This window comes from Lissotriton helveticus, chromosome 12, assembly GCF_964261635.1.
Source record: "Lissotriton helveticus chromosome 12, aLisHel1.1, whole genome shotgun sequence".
Taxonomy (NCBI): domain Eukaryota; kingdom Metazoa; phylum Chordata; class Amphibia; order Caudata; family Salamandridae; genus Lissotriton; species Lissotriton helveticus.
This window is the reverse complement of record NC_136073.1, coordinates 553251405-553275692: the sequence shown is the minus strand read 5'-3', so window position 1 is coordinate 553275692 and position 24288 is coordinate 553251405. Positions and strand designations below refer to the sequence as shown.

Sequence of the window (24288 nt, the reverse complement as noted above, 5' to 3'; positions counted from 1 at the left end):
TTTTTTGATCTAACTTTGTTTATTTATTTATTTAGAGGTTTTATATAGCGCTGGCTGGACCCAGGGGTATCAGAGCGCTTTACATTTTTGAGACAAGAAGGTCAGTAAGACATGGGTCATACATAGCATAAATAAGTATAAACAACATATAAGTCTCCGCCAGACATATTTCAAAATGATAAATATGGGAAATAAGAACACCGAAAAGTGGGAGATGTGATAATCAAAAATAACCAGGCATACATTGAAAATTACAGAGGAGGATAGGGAGGTTGGTGGTCAGAATTGGGTTTGTAAGGACGAGAGCAGGAGGGGCAGAAATGAGTGCAGACGGAGGACATGGGAAGGGGGGGTGCAGGGAGGAGTAAAGGTGGTAAACAGGGAGGTGGAAGAGACGGGGAGGAAGGGCGAAGTAAGGCTGAAAAGAAGGGAGGCAGATGTATCTGAGGTCGGACAGAAGTGGCCAGTGGAAGATAGCAGATATGGATTATGGTCCCCAATATTTATTGAGGAGATGTAGTTTGAGTTCTTTTTTGAAGCAAGGGTAGGAAGGGTTGCAACGAAGGTCAGTTGGAAGGGCATTCCAAATGCATGGAGCGTTGCCGGAAAAGGACCGAGACTGGGTGGTTTTTCTTTTTTTGAAGGGGGGGGGATAAGAAGGAAGGTGTTTGTGCTTCTCAAGGAACGGGAGCAACCGTCTTTTGTGAGTTTGTTAGCGAGGTAGGTCGGTGTATTCTGATGGAGAATTTTGTGTGTAATGCAGGCTGTTTTGTACGTGGATCTACCTTCAATGGGGAGCCATTTAAGGATTTTAAGGGTAGGGGAGATGTGGTCGAATCGCTTGCAGTCAGAGGTAAGCCTAGCTGCAAGGTACAGCACAGATTTAAGCGGTGCGTGGTGGATCTTGGGAATTCCGGTGAGAATGGCATTGCCATAGTCGATGCGAGAAAGAACAAGGGATTGGACTGCTAGTTTGAAATCATCGATAGGGATGAAGGGCTTGATTTTCTTAAGGTGGCAGAGAGTGAAGAGGGCTCCTTTGGCAGAATTATTGATGTGTGTCTTGAGGGTTAGGAGGTCGTCAAGTGAGATACCTAGTGATTTGACTGAGGAGGACAAAGATAAGGAGCAGTTGAGGGCATTAAGGTCAGAGATCCAATTCTGAATAGGGAGCTGGTTGTTTTTAGGGGAAAAATGAATTATTTCTGTTTTTTTAGGGTTGAGTTTGAGGTGGTTAGTGTGGAACCAGGCTTGAATCTTGATGAGTGTTGTTGAGGTGAAGGATGTCAGCATGGGTTTTAATCTTATAATAGAGTTGGGTGTCATCGGCATAGAGATGGTAGTTGATCCCGGCTTGTTTAAGAATGAGTGTGAGGGGTTCCATGAAAAGGTTATAGAGAGAGGGAGAGAGGATGGATCCTTGCGGAACTCCTAAGGAGATGGAGGTAGGGTTAGATAGGCAATTTTGGATTTTGCATTGTTGCTTTTAAAAAAAATCACAGAAGAATCATGACTGCTGAAGTTAAATCATCAGTCACGAATTAGGATTAGATAAGTATTAGCCCATCAAAAATATATAGTCACATGCAAAGTTACCGAAGAAAGTACACCTAGTTACACAAGAAAAATGTACTGAGAAACCTCCTTGAGGCATACATACCAAAAGAAAACTGAAATGTTACCACTGCAGTTTGAAACTACTGAATCCGGACAACTGCCCCAAAATACAGAGATGAGATTTCCTTTATAGTTCATAAAGATACTAGTGATATCTACAATTTAGGTACGGAACTTTACCGCTGAACAATATTAGAAGCAGATGGACAAGGGCCACTGTAACTCCGACATGCCCTGCATGTACTCTTAGCCCTGAATCATTAGATCATTATATGTTTTTGTCCCTACTATGCACAGATTAGGAAAAAGTGGCTTTTACCTTCTTGTCGGATTCTATTGTTTAGGCGACCTGCATTCCGAGTCTTTAGATCAGATTTAACAAAATGGCTAGTATTTCCCATATCACGGTATCTGCTTTTTACCTGGCACATCAGGTCTAAGTTACAACTGTAAAGTAAATTAGAGGACAAAATAGGCTAAGCTATAGTTGGGCAACAACATATTGACGCTTTGAATAATATTTCTTTGTTTATTTTTAAATGTCAATTGATCACAAGTATTTATTGACCTTTTAGCTTTTTTAAATTTTTATAACTTTGGATGTCATGATTATTTATATTCCATTGTATATTGTATTTTACAAAAAAGATTGTAGTTTTTGAGCCTGTGAATGATCTACATATTTGATCGAATAAACTTACTTACTTGCGAGTGGTATATTCTAAAATAACATGTATACTGTAACATTCACTCTGAAGTTTAATTTTCAACGTTGTGTTAAAGTTTCAATATCTTCATAGCCACAACTACTTATAAACACAACGAAATTTCGTTTCAGCAAGGCATCAGGTATTCAGCGCCTGGCATGAAAATTGGAACCAAACCGTACATAGAATGATTTTTTTCTGAAATGTAAAATCAGTCCTTTATTATTAACTATATGTTGGCTTTTTTTAGGATGGCTGCTGACAGAGGCAGCAACGATCAGAATGCATAGGAATTGCATCGAAAACATACAGATAAATATCTGATTTTGATCTAAAACACAAGTGATATAATGACAATCAAATCTCTGATGCATACGATTTTGTTTTTGATGCATTTGATATATCTAATTTACTGGCAAACCTGTGTTGCTTTCACAAGCAATACCATGTGACATGCTTCTGCCATCTTGTGGTTTAAGCCGGAAATTCGCATCTGTTTTGGCTGGGTAAATAACATTTACTAGTAATTTTATTTTTGGTCTGACCTAGAGAAAGCTTCACCTGTTCAAAGGCTTCATGTAATAAAAATAAGATAAAAAAAAAAATATATATATATATATACACACACACACACACACAGATGGGCTTTGAGCCACTCTTCTTTATCCATTGGTCTGTTCAACTATCATTCACATTTTAATTCGTTCAGCCTAAAACATGAGACAATGAGTCAACCCACTTCATCCATGATCTCTTGCACTACTGAGTGACTTTAACTGATCGCATGCACAAATCCATCAATACAAAAGTGCACTTCAGTGTCAGAGTAGGGGGGGCACTACCACACTTTGCCAATTTTTGTTTTTTATTTAACATTTATTGTAATCATCTGGCGTCACATTTGGTTGGCTGCATGATTTCGACTTTAATTTTTTAAGCATATGCTCACAAAAAAAGAATAATCATCGTACCAGCTTGACTATTTGGCCCTGCCAATTTTCTTTTACATTTGGGCCAGTGACTGAGACTTGGAGTAATTTATTGTACATTGTTATACAGGCTTTCATTACTTTCATTAATACACTTTCTAAGCTTGGCAGAATAATTAGTAATTAACTGGATTCCAATTTAATTTCAAATATTTTTTAACTCACTTTCTTATATTTTGAACAATAGATTTCAAGTATTTTTCTCTATTGTCTTTGCACATAATACGAGACTCACTGAATAGTGTACACTTTGACACCACTTAGTAATGATAAAACTAGACTTGAGGTTTCGTTTTCATTAAGTAAACACATGCTCCACCGTTCATCATTTACTTTTAGCAAATGACAGCACTCGTGGTTGAAAATTTAAATAGAAGCCTTTATTTTTAGTAACAGCAATACAGGATTAGCAGGGTCCTCCTTAACGGAGCAAATATTTTAATTTAGGGAGCTTCAAGGAAAGTGCTGGGACGAAATATAGAAGAGACAATCTTTCCGGTAGAGTTTATTGTGCCTTCGCCGTCGGAGCTGGATTCAGAGTCGCTGCTCCCAGAGTAGGCCCCGAGGCCGGGCAGGATACCGATACACACGGAGGCGGAAGGGCAGTGCACTATCGAACCGCGGACTGAGCTGCTTGCGAGGAGATTGCCAGAGGGGCTTCCTACAAATGCAAAAAAGAGAAAAGCATGTTACTACTTACATACAAAGCCATCCTTATGGATCGTACTTATAGGATAAGGCTGGGCATTCAGCACCACAACTAGTGTTGCTCTTATGCACATGTTTTTTCATGTATTACCTGGTACACTTTGTCAATTTCGACATACTGTGAATCCTTTTTTCACATATCCGTCTTTAATAATAAACGTTGTGATATATTTGTATTGCTGCTAATAACTTACGTCTCTCTGAAAAGCATTGTATTTATGTTAAGATTATTTTTAACCAATACTAGCTAGTTTGATCAGTTTGTGGTCCCTTAAACCTCAAATTACTACTCAAAAATCATTTTTCCAAGATAACTATTTTCCGGAGTAGGGTGCTACTCGCTGAAAAGCGCTTCAATACATCATCGGGGGAAGCAAGCGCTGTATACATGCAAACCTTTTCCCTCTACTATCCCTCCACTATCCTTCTCAATCCAAATAACAGACTAGCATATCCACTGCTCAAATTAATTTTATATTTCACTATACTAAATCATCACTAATCCTTTATGGGTTCCGGAGTAGCACGCTACATGCCGAAAAAGCGCTTCAACGCCTCATCAGGGGTAGTAAGCGCTATATAGAAGCAATTACAATACAATACTTTTGTCACTGAATACATTTGTGCTCAGTAAGTACTATAATGTGCCTCTCACTAACTTTGACCTGGCCCTTTTTAGGGCCATTTCACAGATTTATGTAATGATTTGTTCCTTACCATAACATGCCTACTCTTCATTCTGATACTCCTTCATTAAAAATGACATTCTCCTTGAAAAAGGAAGTAAAGCGCTTACACAACACAAAGAGTACATCTGTCAGGCCTGCACTGACTGCCCTGTGCCAGGCCATGGCCTTTTTCTTCCCACCTGCCTCATTACACCAGGACAGAGCAGAACACGCTTGCATATGTACTGGATGTATTTTGATAGAGTAAACAAATGTCAGTACTGAACCTAGCTTCTATGTACAATCCAAATATATAATATATAACAGACATCATATAAATTGACATAACATTTCAAAACTCCATAGGAGTTAATAACCATTTAAAAACGCATGGACATATAAATTTACAAAAGTCAACTAATTCCAAGTTGAAATCGTGTATTTTCAGGTACTCTCTAAGGATAGAAATAAAATGTAGCTAAACAGTCAGCAGATTCCTAACATGGTTCTGGCTACAACCAGATGTTTTATGGCAAGCACAGACGTCTTCGTAATTTACGTAGGGTCACACGCCTTGACAGTTAATAGTCAGTGCATGTATGGCTTTCCATTCATTTCAGGGTGCCCTCAATTTGAGCAGCCTAGTCACAAGGGGAGACCAAGCTCTTGTTGCAGGCTCGACATAATCATTTTAACTTCAGTCAAACAAGACCCAAATGGATCTCTTTTGAACAGCTTGCAAAACTTCCACAAAAAGTTGTGAAATCTGAAGATTATAAACTGAGAGAGGGGGAGTCTTGATAATGCAACGGCTTGAGGAGGGCAATTCTATGTCTAACGTGCACTAAGGAGCAGATGTTTGACCAGTTGTACGGATGAAGGTGAGCCACTCTAACATCAGCTAAAACTTGGGGGTCAAAATAAATCTCTAAAGCTAACTACCCTCAGACCTGTGCCTTGTTGTTACGGCCTCAGGTGTCAGGACTACACGGTTGTGTAGGATCGAGAAAAGAAGTTCAGAAGTCAATTCCCCGTGCCTTCCAAGCTCAGTTATCCCTGGACGAATATACTAATCTCCAAGCTACAACAGAGATCAGGGGAAAAGGAGAAAAGAAAAAACAACATATGACAAATAGAGTCTTAACTGGATACCAGCCTGATGTCTGAGGGGGTAGTAGAACCTCCTCCTTATCAATAGGTTCCAGAATTCACTCTTTCCCCACTGGCAAACCCAGTACACTTAAGACACTTTATCCGTGTGAGGACCTATGCACAGTGGAATTACTTCATTCCTGAACACCAATAAACAAACGACTACAAAATAAAATTACTAATTTACAAATTGGGAAGCAGCTGCCCCACCAATGGTAAAAGAATGGGAAACTGACCTGGACTGGTGCTGGCAAGCAGAATGCACGATATATGAGAGCATGGGTTGCCCTAAGAAATGGGAGAGGATATGGGGTTCATAGCGAGAGTACAGGGGTTTGTAACGTTACTAACGGTGGATTGGTGTACTTCTGCCTTATCCTGTAAATTGTAGATAAGATTCTCATAGGTGGTCTTGAACATTTCTGTGAGCCAGTCCTCATGTGTGGGTGGATGCAGGGAGCGCAAGTGGAGTAGGATGCAAAGCTTGGCCGCTGTGAGGGACGTGTGGAGGAATTGGCATTCGTGACCAGACAATGAGGGGCAGTCTGCTGTGTCTTGAAGCATTATCAGATGGTGCAGCAGTAGGGTTTGGATCACTACTGCTCCGCTTAGCTGATATCCAACTGCGTCCTACAATGCGCTTACGACAGGGCAGTCATGGAGCATGTGCACAATGTTGCAATGTTTATGGTCGCAGCGCCAGCAGTAAGAGTGATGCAAAAGCCTTGATATCTTAAGTTTCACAGGTGGCCAGTGCCACTGTTGGAGCATTTTGAAGAGGCAAAATTTCATTCAGGCCTCCAGTGCTCTGCGATCCAGATTTTCCAGCAGCTTGACCCAGTCCGGAGTCTCGTACTCCACCTGGAGTGGATTCTCCTGGATGGTGCATAGCCGCTCAATCTGTGGCTGGGAGTGTAGGTGTTGTATCAGATTATAGAGGCCCAACATCACTCCTTTAACTCAACCACGGCACAAATTCCGCCGCGGTGCAGTGGTTTTTTTGAGTGGGCGGGGCCGCGTCAGCCAACGGACGTGCACAGCACTACCGAGGTAGTGCTCGTGACGACCATTGGCCAACGCGTGCATGCAACAGGTTAAAAAAAAGGCCCTAGGTGTTGAGGTAAGTAATCACCAGGGACGTCAGGAGAGTCCACTGCATTGCTCCCTCAGCCTTCTAGAGAGACAGTGAAACAACTGCGTATATATTTCCCCTGCTGGGTCGATGGTAAGTGGAATTCTTCATAGAACATCTTGAAGGATTTGGGATACTCTTGCGTTATGATCTGGTGCAAGAATAGAATCCGTGCCGAGCACCACAGGTCACAGTTGAGCGTGTCACCCCCTATGTATATTTTGGCACTATGCCACAGCGGCATCCACCAAAACGAGCCTGTGAGCTTGTGCCCAATTTCTGATCATTGCAAAAACAAAAATTGATGGACAGAATGCAGAACAATGGCATACACTCACCCCAGTACAGAGATCTGGGCCTAAATCCATCGATTTCAAGCAAGCCGGGCTGAAGACGTCTGGAATGCCAGAAACCGGTCCTCGGAAGCTTGTTTCCGGTCCAGGGAAGACATGGCTTGGCAGTTCGCGCTGGACTGTTCCCATGAGGCACAGGGTCAGACTGATTTGCATATAGCCATGTCTGAACTGGGGTGGCAGAGTCTTTTGACTGGGTGGGAGTGTTTGATTGATTCAAATGCCCCGTCCATCACCACCCCCTTTTGTACCGCTTTGGCCGCCATAAGTGTGGCAGGGTATGCTCAGACGTGAGTCCCTTGCTCACTTTGACACTGGATTCAAGCAAGCCGGGGTGAAGACGGCTGGAATGCCAGAAACGGTCCCCGGAAGCTGGTTTCTGGTCCAGGGAAGACATGGCTTGGCAGTGCCGGCTGGATTGTTCCCATGTGGCACAGGGTCAGACTGATTTGCATATAGCCATGTCTGAACTGGGGTGGCAGAGTGGGCTAAAGAACGGTGATGGATTAAACCCAGATCTTTTGACTGGGTGTGAGTGTTTGATTGATTCAAATGCCCCGTCCATCACCACCCCCTTTCGTACCAATTTCTGATCATGGCCTCTATAATTAGTACTAGAAAACAGCACAGTGGCAATGGTGTGTAATTAATACAAATTCTGTTTACTCCAACGCTCTAATTTTGTGACCCCATTGCCATGTGGCCACCCCAACACATGGTCAAGAAATAAATAATGAAAATGAGCGTTCAGGTCTATACAGGATTATCTGTTAAAAAATCAACAGTTGGTCAGACTTTTCTCCAGCAATAAATCAAGTAGTCATGATGTGACGAATAAAAGCTATTCAGGAGTATTGCGAGTAGCTTTGAGTCCAATTTTATTTTTAAAAAATGCCAATTTGAAAGAAGCAATCCATTAGGCCCAGCCTACGCGTCTCATCCCAGTGGGACTTCATCAGGGCTTGATCAGAATCCCAATGTAGTCATCCACCCAGTGTTTGCTCCGGTTATTATTTCATAAAATAATAATAATAAAACCATTTAAGCGCCTGGTTACACTAATACAGTGTGTCCCCGCGCTATGGATACAGTCCACTAAATGAGCGCACCTTCCCACAGTCAGCACCACTGAAGGGATTATGTTCTGGGGAAGAGATAAGTTTTCAGTTTGAGGCGAAATCTGGCTTCAGACGGCTCCATGCGGAGTTCAATGGGGAGCTCGTTCCATCGCTTACAAGCAAGATATCTAAATGAGTGGCCTCCCATTCTTGCTTTGTAAATACGTGGAACCTGAAACAGCATGCTACCTAATGATCTCAGGTTGCGCCTGGGGCAGTGAATAGTTAGTAGTTTTTGAAGATAGATCAGACCTTTCCCTTGGGCAACACGGTGTGTAATACACAATGTTTTGAACCAAATTCGTTCCTGTATAGGAAGCCAGTGAAGAGTTGCCAAGGCCTGCTTCCCTGACGCTCTTCTGGACAAGTTCAAGACCAGTCGGGTCGCCGCATTCTGTACACATTGCAGCTGCTGTAACCTTTTCTTAATTAAACCTGCGAACAAGGAATTACCATAGTCCAGGTGGGGGGTGACTAAGGCATGTATCAAGGATTTCCTGATATTGATGGGCAAAAGATCGAGCACTTTGCGTATGGTTTTGAGGATGCCGTAGCATTTTTCCGCCAGCCTACCAATGTGCTGTCCAAAGAATAGGCTGGAGTCCAGAAGGACACCTAAATTCTTCACAGTCACTGAGGGGGAGGGTATGGGCCCCAACTCAGACGGCCACCACACCGATGACCAGATCAAGGTTTTTTCCCCGATCACCAACAGTTCAGTTTTATTCCCGTTGAGGCGCAGGCAGTTAATATTCATCCACCCGGCTACAGCCGTAAGGCAGGTGGAGGCTGCTGCCTCACAGATACAATTTTGTGCCACTTGATGGCGTGTTGCACTCCCATCTTCTCTTCATCCTCTCCGCTTTCTGCTTCGAATGTCCTTTGAGTACGCGCTCTCTCCGGCACTCTCCGGTGGTAAAGGACATTGTCTCTTTGAGCAATGGAACAGGCTACCAGTAGGTCTTATGGGACTTTGTAACCTGATCAAAATGGTGATTCTCCCTAAATTAATGTATTTATTTAGAGCTGTTCCTTTATATTTAACCGCTGCTTTCTTCTCTCTGGTTGAAAGTTCTTGGGTTCAGTTCATTTGGCAAAATAAATGTTCCCACTGCTCAATATGGATCTTACAACTATCCTAGTTTAAAGTAGTATTATTGGGCTGCTATCTTGGAGCACGTCTCAAATAATGATCGATCATGAGTCCTGGTACTTGTGGTCTTTGTATTTTGAGGTTGGCCCAAGCGTACAGTTCCAGGACCTCTATTACTTTAAGCATACTCCGTTTAAGACCCTCTGGGTGTTTTACAAGGTGTGGCGAGGCTTAAGGGCTAAATTTTGAATGTACCCTCTCACTTGTGATAAGACTATGGTTTAACCCAGATATTCCTTCTTTTTCTAATGATTTGTAAGTGGTAGACTGATCTAGGTCACGCGCCTTCAATCAGTTGGCCAGCTGTTCATAGGGCATCCAGTATCTTTTTCGGATTTAGTTACATAAGCACAGGATTTTTTTAAGTATATGCAGATTAGGAATCGTTTTTAACAAACAAGTTAAAGACTCAGGGCAGTTGAATCATGTTCAGTGTATTGAACTGTTGCATAGAACCCATGGGAGAGAGAGGATTAGTCTATTTTATAAACCACTAAATTCAGACCAATGCAACAATATATCAACCTTAGCCTCAAATGGACTTGTAAATTAATCACTACAAGGGCCTGCTTATGCTGAATCAATCCAGCTAGTAATCGGTTCGTGAATGTATTGTCGTGTATTTCTATAGGTTCTGAATCGATCCCCCTATTCCTGACCCTATTCTGGTTAAACTACCTAGCTAGTTAACTAACAGTCAGCCCATGAGGCAAGAAATCCCCCATGATGCAGATACCGTTATCTGACGCAGTCACACTACGGCACAGGAACGTGTTATCTGATTAGGTCATAACGCTTGAGATCTAATTAGACAAGCGACATTCCTCCAGCCCCTGATAAGGCATACGACGTTCTCATAACAAATCAAACCTATGACAACCTGGATAATCCGTGCGGCCATTGTTTTGATTTCACAGAGAACTTTAGTAAAGAATGTGCTAACGAGCAAGTCGTATGACATCTTTATTGACGTACCTATGTCCATCCTTACGTCAATCCCGGCACCTTTAAGGTATAAATATTGCCGACCTTGCCCTATGCAAAACACACGCGTGGTGACAAGACGGAGCAGCCATACTTGCCGAAGCCGAGAGCAGAAGCAGACCCCGCAGGCAGCAGCCCCGCCTTCCTGACGCGCTGAGAGACGCGCTGCTATCTCAAGCCGAGAGACCCAGCACCGGCGCTTCTGGGCAGCCCTCGCAGGCAGCCTGGAATATCGAGAGCAGAGAAAGAGATACCATTCCTCATTCATCCTAAATTCCAGGTACAGAACTGAATAACCCCTCCTAGAGAATTCTTTAGTTATTCACTTGGCAAAAACAAACTTAACTTAAACTGTAACTTTCTATTCCCGCCCACGCATTAGACTTAGGTCAGGTACACGGGGTAGGCGTATTTAGAAACACCAGTTGAGTACGTTTAGTCAAATGTATATGTGTATGTAAATATATTTTAATCATTTTAAAACATCATATGGCTCAGAAACCATATCAATGTTTTTACAGTATTATTTTATACTATTGCTTTTAATGTATGCACTTTACTTAACTATAAGTATTGCAATAATATCGATCCATTTCTCTTGTACGAGAAAAGAGACTGATCAATAAATAACATCTTTTATTGAACACGCCCGTCTCTTCCTTTTCTCTACATTCTGATGAGACTAAGAATGCACGTACTGACTGAGTAAAATAATTGCCTTGTGCTCACACGACTCTCGAGATTGACTCTTGATTAGGGGAGAGCAAAGTTGTCATGTTCTATGGTTGTCAGAAACTAAATCCCTTCTTGTCTAATCAGGGGAGTTAATCCTTCCTTGAACATTCGAGAAAGTTTCTAGCGAACTCTGAGCTTAGCTGGCAAACCCAAAAATTAAGTCTAGTATCGACAGTAGTAGACCTAGTTAACGTCTGGCCTAGGCCTTTACTGCTGTAGGTACTATTCCAATGCGCAGAGCCTATTGGGAAAATAGGAGCTACACTACATGGCGCCCAACGCGTTTGGAAAGGGCGATAAAACTAACGTAAGACATTTAGAGTAACTCAGTCGTGCTTTCTCACTCAGACCCCTTTTCCCAAATACTCCAAAGACGTCTGGAGTGGGTGAAAGGTTATTATATCCTCCAAAACCTCGCAGGAGGGAACTCCTATGTATGGTTCTTGGTCTAGTCAACGTTGAAGGATAAAACAGTTCCAAAATATTGTGCATCTAATCTCTGTTTCCATAAAGAAACCTGATCTGCAAATAAACATAATACCATCCTGTCAGCAAAATGGACAGCGATGAAGAACGAGAGGTTACTAGATTAGCTACTGAAATAGCAGATGCTGATGCTACCATGCAAACAGCAGACCCGGATATAATACTCATCCAGGTCGCCAAAAGGAGATCTATAACCTTAAAACTTATAGAAAATGGACTGACACCTAGAGGTGGCACAGTCATATTCGTAATCGAGGCACACGAATATCGGCAGACAGAGGTATACTATACATGGATACATTTTCCAGCAGCTAATACTGTAACAAAGTACTTCCACTATTACAAAGTAGAGGAACCTCCTAATGAGTACACTCCTTTTGAGGAGGTGGAAGTACCACTCAAATTCCAAGAGCATTTGCTCTTATTTGATGGCGCCCTAATACATAACAATCACATTACAAGGCTCGGTCCTTTAGGAAGACCAGGAGCAACGTGGCCGGTCCTAGCCGGATACACACCACATCCAGACATCGAAGGAATGTCTGCAGCAGAGCTGTTAATACAGCTGAAACAACTACTAAAAATTCACAGACAATTAGTTCAGTATGTAATGCGGACTTCAACAATTCAGCCAGCGATTAAACTTCCACAGCTGACCCCTCACCAGGGGAACACAAATAAAATTACACCACAGAACATCCAATCCTGCCTAGGTAAAGTCCCAGCAAAACGGGAACAAATACCATTCTGGTTGGCACAGAAAATTACCCAAATAGAGGCGGTGTTTCCTGACACCACCCCATTAGAAAAACACAGGATTCTGACTATATGTCTCCCAATGGGAATCGCACCACACATTGAGGACTGTGACACTTGGGGTACAGTCTTTGCTTCCATCTACACAACAACGCACGGTGTTCCATCCATTTCGGTAATACCAGATGTGCTAAAACAAATTCAAGATGAATACGGTCCAGAACCTGCTTTAACTCTTGGTATGAAATTACTAAAAGACTTCAAGCAGGTCTCGGCTATATTACTAGCCAACATAAAGGGTGAAGCAGCAAACGTGGCGATCCGCCAGAGGTTAAAAGAGACAGATATAGCAGACCAACCAGCTGAAATTGCCAGAATCATAGAAAAATCCTATGAAGAACTAGGCAGAGATAGTCTAGGTGGAATACCAGTAAAACCGCAGCTGACTACAAGTCCAGAAAAAATGTTTTTTAATAATAATAATAATTCACCAAAAAAGAACTGGGATGGGAACAAACAATCCAATCCTAAAGAAAAGAAATTCCAGTCCAGAGGAAGGTCTCCTAGGCGAAGGGAGAAATCTCCAAACCCGAGACAAAGGTCACCCCAGAGTGAACCCTCTGGGAATAGATATAACCTTAGAAATAGGGATAATATTAAAAAACCTGATAGATATCAAGACATTGATACACGTCCCTCTCAATCTTTTCAGAATTCCTCGCAGAAATCGGAAAGAAGAGGACGATCAGAAGAGCACGCCAAGTCCAAAGACAAGGAACCTGCTTAACTGAAAAAGAAATCACAATTTCCAAAAAAGAAGGTAGCCAGTATCAAGGTAGTTAACAATGCCGAGAATACTGAGGACACAACTGAAAAACGGAGAGTGGGCTCAGACAATGCTAGACAGCGCAGCAGAGGTGAGCATAGCTCGCAAAGTCCTTATGAATCATCTGGAGACAGTGGACACGAATGAATACCTTCAAGTGGAAACTGCAGATACCAGAGTTAGCAAGCCCCACAAAATATACGAGATAACATTACGTATAGAGGGAGATAAGACTAGGAAAATTAGGGGACTATTTTGGGATAACCTCTCCAAAGGCTATGACATCCTTCTAGCTGAAAAAGACTGGCCACCAGAGTTTGTCAGGGAGTGCCCTCATGGCGAAGAAGTAATTATGCCTGCCTTCTCGAATCAAATACCGATTCATAAAAATACACACTTGCTAGAAAGTGGGCAGTGGCCTTAGCACCTGCTTTATACAAAAATCATGTAGGATGGGATGAGGATTCTCCTCCTCACAAAATCCAGTTAAAATCACAACCTACTGCACAAAGGCAGTACCCAGTTAAGCAAGAAGCTAAAAAACAAGTAAATGAAATACTAGATCTGCTAGAATACCAGGGGGTGATTGAAACTTGCACCTCACAAATGAACAATCCTTTGTTTCCGGTCTCCAAACCAGACAATTCATACCGTCTAGTTTTGGATTACCGACACCTTAACACATGTTGCAAAACTTTTGCAGTGCAAAATTCACACAGTGCTGCACTAATGAATAACATAGTGCGCAAAAAATACAAAACTACCTTGGACATCTCCAACGGATTCTTTTGTCAAAACATAGCACCAGAGAGCAGATATTTAACAGCTTTCTCAGTAAATGGCACTCAAAAACAATTCTGTCGGTTAGCCCAGGGGTACAAGAATAGCCCGGGGGTATTCTCAGCGAGAGTAACAGAATTACTACAACAATATGATGATGAAGCATTATCTTATGTCGATGACATTTACTTAACAGATGATGACTTGGAGACTCACTTGAAAAGAGTGAACACCATAATACTTGGGTTCGCTGCAGAGGGTTACAAATTCAACTTTAAAAAATCCAGAATTGCCCATCTGAAAATCCAGTACGGAGGATATGAATTATCAAGTATTGCCTGGTTGACAGTCTTTTAAGAACTAGATGAATTAAAAAATCTAAAATATGAAAAAACGTATCCTCTGCCAATCGACATTCTGCCTCTACGACATTACGCCTGTGTAATCTATACAGACGGACATGCTCAACCCTCCGTTTGGGGAGAACAGGCATACAACCCCACATGTGAGATCACAAAAGAAGTGTGGCGCGGAGGTAAACTAAGACCTCTATTAACAAAATCACACTCAGTAGAAACTAATTCAGAACTGCAAACTGAAATAATAGCTTTGAAAATGGCGCTAGATAATGCGGATCGCGAATTCCTGACACTTATAGTGTCAGATTCATATTTCTGCGTCAAAGCATATAACAAGGATTTGCAGACATGGATTCAGAACGGTTACAAAGATGACACAGATGCACCAATAAAGCAGAGACTTCTCTGGGAACACGTAGCTCTTTTGAAGAAAGAACTACCAAAGACTCACGTGACTCACTCACTGAGTCATCAACGTGATGGCGTTCACGTTGTAGGGAATTCATTGGCTGAGACAGCCGCAGCGGCAGCCACTAAATCGGCTCCCGTAGATCGGAAAAAGCGTACATTAAAATACATTGACGGTGAAACATTGCTGGCGGTGAAAACGTCATCAAAAGGCGACTGCTCAGCGTTACCGATCAACTATCCACTCAATTATACATACATAATCGATGCAAACTCCGTCCCTTTTGCTCGAATCCCTGGAGTGGGGGATAGAGTGATTCCAAACATGGACAGGAGAAACTTGTTAATCGCAGACGCACACATGGGCGAGGGTCACAGACACCTTAAATTAAAAGATTCTCTGGAAGATTTACAATCACGGTACTGGTGGCCAGGCATGAGCCTCCATCTTACCATCTTTGTAAAAAACTGCCCAAACTGCAACAGAGATCGCAGTGGGGAGAGAAGCAGTTTAATACCCCGTCGTATCAAGGCAGATAATATTACCAGCAAAAAGAATGGCTTGCGATTAACATATACAGGCTAGTTCCCACTTATAATGTAGATCCACAGCACTCGGCTGACGTCCGGACTATTATACAAGATTTGCGAGTCTAAATGGCATATACGCTAAGAGCATGCTACGTTCGACCATTTTTTTTTCTTTTTCTCAGGCAATCCAGCCTGGGGGGGGGAAAGAATGGCCAAATGAGCACAGCCCAGCGGGAATCTTCTCACTTCCTTCCTGAGGGTATGGGATGGTGTAAAGAAAAAACCAAGACAGAAAGCAATCTATAATAGAAAGGATATTAGGTTCGGGAGCTGGGTGGGTCAAACATCTAATAAGTGTCCAACGTAGTCTAAATAACTTGCCAAGAAATTCTCTGAAGGGATTCAGTCCGTACGAATTATTATTCGGAACTAGGATGTTGATCTCTGACCTTGATAGTCAGACTTCAGTGGCAATAGAAAAAAGCTTTGATGTCAAAGACCGTTTGGCTATTTTGCAGGACTTAAACAAAACAAGAAAAGACCTGAGCAACATACAGTTGAAACAACAGCCAACAACCACTGAAGAATCACCACCTGTCCCAGCAAGACCTGTCTGGATTCCAAAAGTCGGGGATCTAGTCAGGGAGAAGATCGCGGTAAAGAAGGAATTTGGGCCTTCTTACAGAAAAGCAGTTCCTGTCTTGTCTGTCAACGGGACAAGATCAGTTGTACTACCGCCACTTGCTGGAAAAAAGGAGAACCGAGTTGTATCCATCGACCTGGTAAAACCACAACATGTGGCCGATAACAAACAGTAGGCCAAGTGGACTCCCAATAAGTAGCAGAACACCAAGGTTTGCTACCAGTACAGAGGTCCTAACAAAGAGGCTCATCACATTCGAAACGCCTACAGAAGAACAACAAGGACTATGCAACAATGCAATAGAACTTAGACCTCTGAAAACCCAAATAAAGACATTTAGCAGAGACACACCAATCTATACTGAAGTACCAAGTGAAAATGCAAGAAACAAAAATCCTGAACCAATTGGAACAATTGACAGAACTGCATCCGGTTACTTCATCAACTTCGATGATTCCTCTGAAGGTTTCAGCGAACAAAAGACACAGCCATCATCAAAATCCTTTAAAGAAAAAGCGAAGGAACTTTTGAAACAACTAAAAGAAACATATCTGATTTCTCCATGGATTGAATTTTGGGTGGGTTTTGGTGCATTTATCCTCATACTTTGGCTCATCATGGTATTTACTTTGGGACGCTTCATTGAGGGAAAATATGCTAAAATGGACACAGCAAGTCAGAACATCAACTTGGTCCTCAAACCACACACATCTTCACACGTCGAGAAAAGAGAACTTTCTTCAGAACTTTCTTCAGCCAACTTCACAGCAATTCCAATACCTGGTGGGGTAGCCTGGGACAACACTGACTATGAAATTTATGGTCCGGTCGAGATCCTGAAATATCCACACCAAATTAAGATCTCTTTGAGTGACTTTGCAAAACCAAACTCATTTGCTGATGATTGGGACTTTGAAAGTATAAACAATATGATGTCTGACTTAGTAATGTCTGATGATTATTTGCAAGGTTCTACAAATTATGATAGTATGTATTGCTATAACCACTATGGTAACCATTTCTTGCATAAATCTGCACAACCTAGAAATGTTTTAAATTATAATCAATGGGAACATTGTGCTACACCTCCAAAAGGGAGCTCTAGAACCGTTTATGACAAATATTCATACTTTCAAGGTTTTAACACTAGTAATGCTGAAACATTTTATTATAAATTGTCAAACAAGACAGGGACCAAAACCATGATAACCAACACAAAATTGATTTATTCTGATTCATTCTTTGAAAAAATGAATACTTTTGGATTCGATTATTGGGACAAAAATGTTGATTTGAAAAGTGTTTGGGGTACAAAAGAATGGCAAGTACAGGGTATAGAAGCTTTGTTTAGAGCCTGCATGATCCCAGAACAAATGATATTTTTAAATGACACTGTTCAACAAACCACCTGTCTTGGCTTAGCCAAAATCAAAGATTTAAATAACCCGTCTATTCCAAAGCCAACAATGTTTAGCAATAACTCTGATACAGATGAAGAAATAGACATAAACCATATACTTAACCAAAACAGAACACATCCTGATTGGAAACAATGGTTGATCTGGCCCACAGATACAAATAACTGTCAAGATAGATTCCTGAATAAAACACAGGGTTTCAAAATGACCAGGCCAGACCCTAGATATCCCCAAAGACATCACCCAGGGATAATAACAACCTACAGTGTGGGCAAATTATGCCTTCAATGGCTACAAACTTCCACACTGCCTGAAATTAAGCAACACCTAACTTTACTTACTGATGGTGCTGACTTGCGTGATTTCATAATGGGACCACGCAAACAGCGTCAAAAGCGTTTCATAGCAGCCTCTGTATATGCAGCATACAATGAGGCCTGGAAGGTTACTCAAATTGAAACAGCAGAGAGAATACGTGAAATTGATCGTATTAATTTGGAAAAATCACTTTCTGTAGTGGACAATGGGTTAATGACTCTGTCCTCCAGAATTTTTTCATTGGACAGCATTGTGTCTTCAGCAATCGATATATTATCGCAAGACTTACTGTTATTACAACATGGACAGTCACAATTGCGTTCTATTGTACAGCTTGGCTGGACGTTACAAAATCTGCGTTCTGGCTATGTGCCTTGGCGTTTAATCAACACAACGTCACTATTCCAAATCTTTAACCTTACTGATAGACAAATCGGTATGGCGCAGAAGGGTGCTGATTATACAATCTTGAGCATTGAAAAACTAGAAAGATTACCGTTGACAATGTCAGAACGACCTGTCAGTGAATGGATAATCCACGGAATCATAAATATTCCAATCTCAACCTTCAGGTTTCAATACTGCCAAAAATATATACAGGCTGGCATGTACGAGAAATTGGGAAAGGGGTACCTTAAAACAACTTGGAACCTGCCCTATTCACATGCATGTGTCAGTAACAAAGGACAGAAAGTGTTTCTTAGTGGCAACAATTGTGCTATGTCACTAAGCGGCACACTTCTGTGTAACGGTATTAGTTTGCACGGAGCCTGTGAAGGGAATTCATACAACCTTTCATGTCACCAGCAAGGCGCACCTGCAACTGAAATAGAACCATTCTTTCAAAGACTCTATAATGGGAGTTACATTCTTATTGTAGACCGCAGATGTTGTAGTCTTATGCCCGGGACTCCTTATCTCGTCACTACGACGGCGAAGGTCAAGTGCTGTGGACGTTCTTTGTTCCCCAGCTCCTTTCCAGACAGGGAGGCAAGGGCATGGCCCGGTTTGAAAATTACTTCTATTCGAATAGACACTTTAAGCAGAATGAAAACAGTGCTTCTTCAGACGCCTACAAGGCTCACGTCATCTAAAGAAACGTATGATCTACAAGTCGCAAGGACGACTGCAGAGATACATACATTATTATCAACTAATTCCCCCGTACATTTCGCAGAAATCCTGAGCGAAATCTTAAATATTTCTGATACCACTGGGGTCTCAAAGGTATTTAAGACAGTATTTTCGATGGCATTAACACCATTCAAAGCCATACTGGGTATTTTTCCAGATTTCGTCCATTCGATTTTTGGCGGACTTCCCTTGATCCTGGGACTAATTGCAGGAATCCTATTCCTAGTCCTTATTTTTCGTTATGGCAACCCATGTCACAGAACAAACTCTCACGACAATGGAAGATACGATCCTAGCCATTGGATACCGGGACCGGATATCAAAAATCCTGGGACTCTCCCGGCTTAGAGACCTAAACATGACTTGGTTTCTATCATTTCGACCAATGTGGCAAAGGTGTGTTTTACCTGTACTAAGGTGTCTGCTATGCGGAGAAGAATGCGTGTTAGACACCTGTCTGACGCTACAATCGGATGCGCCGGTGGATGCAGATACACTGTTGGTTCCTACCAAGGTTCACGCACTGTGCTGCCCTCAAAGGCTGCCAATTCTGATGACGGCATTCCTGGAATCTTCACCACCGCGATTGAAGGGTAGTGAAATTCAAGATGAAAGCAGCATCGAACAGGTACGACCTTCTGTCAGCAATGCAAATCAGAATGTCAATGGAGACAATCATGCACACGAATGCATGGTTACCCCTATTTCCGACTTAGAGGAACTTTCCCATGAAGCTGTTGACAGTTTTTTCGAAAGCCTGAATGATATGATGTTCTCTCCGGAACAGAAATAGAGACTTTTGAGTAAACTCGCACACGGCGTTCCCTGAATTCGGCCTTCAACCTTTAAAAATAAAGTCACATGAACAATTACAATCCAGTTCACGGACAGCAACCTTTTTCAGCAAGCCCTTAAAATATTTTTCTATATATTTTTTCCCCGGGACACTGATCTTCTGCTTAAAGTAAGAAACTATTCCTAGAGAACTAAGATTTCTATTTTTTTTTTTAGATACTTTATAGACTTTATATAGACTTTAGCTGCCCGCTGGTATGTTCACAATATATTTTATGTGATGAAATGGTTTCGACTTTTTTTCTGTATAGCCATATTAAGAGCCATTTCATGTGTATTTCTCATATACCAACAAGCAATAATGCATAACAATGCGTGTTTACTTTTGCATTTAATTCATAGCTTAAGTGCATACAATATATATGACTGCAATTTTTCAGTATATTTGAAAATTTCAAAATGCATTTATGTATTTTGGGGTGGTAAGGTATACACTATACTCTATAGTATGTTGTACTATGTTATACTATGCATAGATTAGTAGATATGACCATAGTTAGCGTGGAGTGGGTGTCGTGTATTTCTATAGGTTCTGAATCGATCCCCCTATTCCTGACCCTATTCTGGTTAAACTACCTAGCTAGTTAACTAACAGTCAGCCCATGAGGCAAGAAATCCCCCATGATGCAGATACCGTTATCTGACGCAGTCACACTACGGCACAGGAACGTGTTATCTGATTAGGTCATAACGCTTGAGATCTAATTAGACAAGCGACATTCCTCCAGCCCCTGATAAGGCATACGACGTTCTCATAACAAATCAAACCTATGACAACCTGGATAATCCGTGCGGCCATTGTTTTGATTTCACAGAGAACTTTAGTAAAGAATGTGCTAACGAGCAAGTCGTATGACATCTTTATTGACGTACCTATGTCCATCCTTACGTCAATCCCGGCACCTTTAAGGTATAAATATTGCCGACCTTGCCCTATGCAAAACACACGCGTGGTGACAAGATGGAGCAGCCATACTTGCCGAAGCCGAGAGCAGAAGCAGACCCCGCAGGCAGCAGCCCCGCCTTCCTGACGCGCTGAGAGACGCGCTGCTATCTCAAGCCGAGAGACCCAGCACCGGCGCTTCTGGGCAGCCCTCGCAGGCAGCCTGGAATATCGAGAGCAGAGAAAGAGATACCATTCCTCATTCATCCTAAATTCCAGGTACAGAACTGAATAACCCCTCCTAGAGAATTCTTTAGTTATTCACTTGGCAAAAACAAACTTAACTTAAACTGTAACTTTCTATTCCCGCCCACGCATTAGACTTAGGTCAGGTACACGGGGTAGGCGTATTTAGAAACACCAGTTGAGTACGTTTAGTCAAATGTATATGTGTATGTAAATATATTTTAATCATTTTAAAACATCATATGGCTCAGAAACCATATCAATGTTTTTACAGTATTATTTTATACTATTGCTTTTAATGTATGCACTTTACTTAACTATAAGTATTGCAATAATATCGATCCATTTCTCTTGTACGAGAAAAGAGACTGATCAATAAATAACATCTTTTATTGAACACGCCCGTCTCTTCCTTTTCTCTACATTCTGATGAGACTAAGAATGCACGTACTGACTGAGTAAAATAATTGCCTTGTGCTCACACGACTCTCGAGATTGACTCTTGATTAGGGGAGAGCAAAGTTGTCATGTTCTATGGTTGTCAGAAACTAAATCCCTTCTTGTCTAATCAGGGGAGTTAATCCTTCCTTGAACATTCGAGAAAGTTTCTAGCGAACTCTGAGCTTAGCTGGCAAACCCAAAAATTAAGTCTAGTATCGACAGTAGTAGACCTAGTTAACGTCTGGCCTAGGCCTTTACTGCTGTAGGTACTATTCCAATGCGCAGAGCCTATTGGGAAAATAGGAGCTACACTACAGTATCTAGGCTGAAAATACATCATCTCAAGATTCTTCAAGATAGATTACACTCCAAACCGATTATTCAACTGGGGATGCCAGTCTAGTTTGAAATGCTTTAGGTGTGGCACGGTTAGAGGAGACACTGTGCATATTTTCTACTCATGTGGTGTATTACAGCAATATTGGCAGGGCGTCTGTGAGGAAATCTCTAGGGTTACTCGAAGTAGCATTTACCCTGCAAGGAAATATTTAAAACATTCAAGCCAAATGTGGGCAAGGGTCGATTTAGATGCTGTGATTGGTAGGGTTGGGAGTCCAAAGATTTTCTATAAACTGGCACCTTTTTTATCTTTCCTCACTCATTAAGGTCGCTCACATATCTTCTGTTATACTTTTATGATATTTGGATATTGCTGGTTTGGTTCTCTGATTTGTGTGTGTTATGGTGTCGACACTGTTGCATCACTGTTGTAAAAGTGCGGATACATCAATAAAATCCTTTAAATAAAAAAAAAGCAAATGCAAGATTGCACAGTGTAGGTCTGTAGATGAAAACAAATGAAGATGTTAAGAATAGGGTAGAAGAACATTAGACCAGTAAGGATATGGATTTTGAAGCCAAATAATATTCAAATGATTTCGTAGATAGAAATGTTTGTGGATGAGAACTAGAACTCCTGTAGACTTTTGTGTAGGTGATTTCTGTAATAATTTTTTGTGTCAAACCTATGTTTATTGGCATTTGGCATATACTTCGTAATGGTACAGCATAATTGGTATCAAGGCAAGTATACCAAGTATAGCATCTATAATTATACAAAGGTTGAGCCACTACATGCAGTGTTAGCCCAAGCCCTCCCTTGTGAAGTACATATCGTAACAGGTACCGTTTCACGTAATGTAAAGGCACTGGGCTTTCCATAAAACAAAAACTTACACATTCAACCCATCTTTTCTTTTGTGACCGGTTTTAAATCAAACCCTTCCAACCGGGAAGGTTCCTGGAAAGAAAACCCCCACCCCCTTCCAACAAAAAATTCAAGTGGTGGCGGAGACAAGTCTCTGGTGTTATCTGTGGTCTAGTCGTGTGCAGGATGTTAGAACTGAAAGAGGTGCATATCCATAACAGAGGGTGGACATGCCAATGGCAGTCCCTGTGTGAGGTAAGCAACCAGCGGTCCCCATTTATATTCAAAACTTTTATAACCGTCATGGCAAAATGTCCATCAATTGCTCGAGACAGAGTAGCTTCCAGAGCCGCCATATGGAGAGGGTGGGAGCTGCTCTTTTCCATGCCGCCGTGATCGTAACCTTTGCAGCCCCTATGCATGTCCACATAATGGCCTTATCCGCTCTGGTTCGATACTCAAGGGACGAATCCCTAATACCCAGGAGGAACCCCTCTATAGACGTCGGTATAGGATAACCCAGTATGCTTTTAATCTGTGAGAGGATTTCTTAACAAAAGGGCCTTATCGTGGGGCAGTCCCACCAAATGTGTTGGAAATTGCCAAGCAGACCACACCCTCTCTAGCATTTATTTGATGTGTTCGGGAAGATCCGTTTAAGTTTAGTGGGGTACAGGTACCAATCCATCAGTGTCTTTAAATGTGCTTCCCTTAGTTCTAGGGAGTGGTTAAACTTGGTGATGTCTTACCAGAGGCTGACCCATTCCTTGTCAGTTATGTCTCTTTGTACTACCCCCTCTCAGATGGCCATATACCTGGATCTCGGCGAGTGCGTGGAGGCAAGCAGGGAACTGTATAAGAGACGAAATCACCCCGCTCAAAGATCCCACTTTTTGTACAAATGTTTCAAAACCCGTTTTTTCTCTCTTGTGGCCGCGTCATAAATGTGAGGGGTAAGAGGCCAGTGTTTGAGTTGAAGATAATGAAATTGTTCATCAGGCTCTAAGTGAAACTCCCTTTTACAGCTGTCGAAAGTTAAGATATCGTAGTTATGAAACAGATCGGACAACATGAGGCAGCCACCATCCATCCAGGGGTTAAAAGGGCCCTCATAAAGGGCCGGGGGAAAGGACGGGTTGAAATGTATCGGTGATTAAGGTGAGGGGAACGTGGTCCATTGCTCGTTCCCGGATAGTGTCTCCCATACTTTCAGGGTAGTGTGTGTGGGGGTGCTAACGTAGGCATTCATGAGTCGCTCCTTTTTAGGTTACCATATAAGGTCCCAAATTACCCTCCCCGCTATGGCACGGCCCATATGGAGCCAGTGTTTCTCCGATTCCCTTTTAGACCATTCTGCCACTATCTGTAATTGGGCCGCTGTATAATAGTGGCCGAAGTCTGGTAAACCCACTCCTCCCTCTGCTCACGGTAATCTCAGTATAGAAAAGGATAGTCTTGCCCTACCTCCCTGCCATATAAAATGAGTGAGTAGTAACCTGACCTTGGGAAGAAATTATTTATCAAGCTCAGTAGGTAAAGCTTGAAAGAGATACAAAAATGTTGGGAGTACCGTCATTTTAACCGCATGTATGCAGTCAAGCCAAGAGATGAAAAGGGGCTTCCAGTGCTTAAGATCATTTTGGGGCTGGAGAAGAGCGGCCAGAAAGTTGCCTTTATAAAG

At 41.9% G+C, this 24288-nt stretch overlaps 1 protein-coding gene across 1 annotated transcript in view; it reads right to left on the bottom strand.

The window, feature by feature from the left end:
- Nucleotides 1-3671: 3671 nt before the first annotated feature.
- The window catches only part of PSME3IP1 (proteasome activator subunit 3 interacting protein 1), a 156179-nt gene continuing 135562 nt past the window's right edge, over nucleotides 3672-24288 (bottom strand). Inside the window, exon 7 of the mRNA XM_078670931.1 lies at nucleotides 3672-3974. Within this exon, the coding sequence (XP_078527057.1) occupies nucleotides 3757-3974 (218 nt within the window). The 3' untranslated portion in view covers nucleotides 3672-3756. The remainder of the gene's footprint in view (nucleotides 3975-24288) is intronic.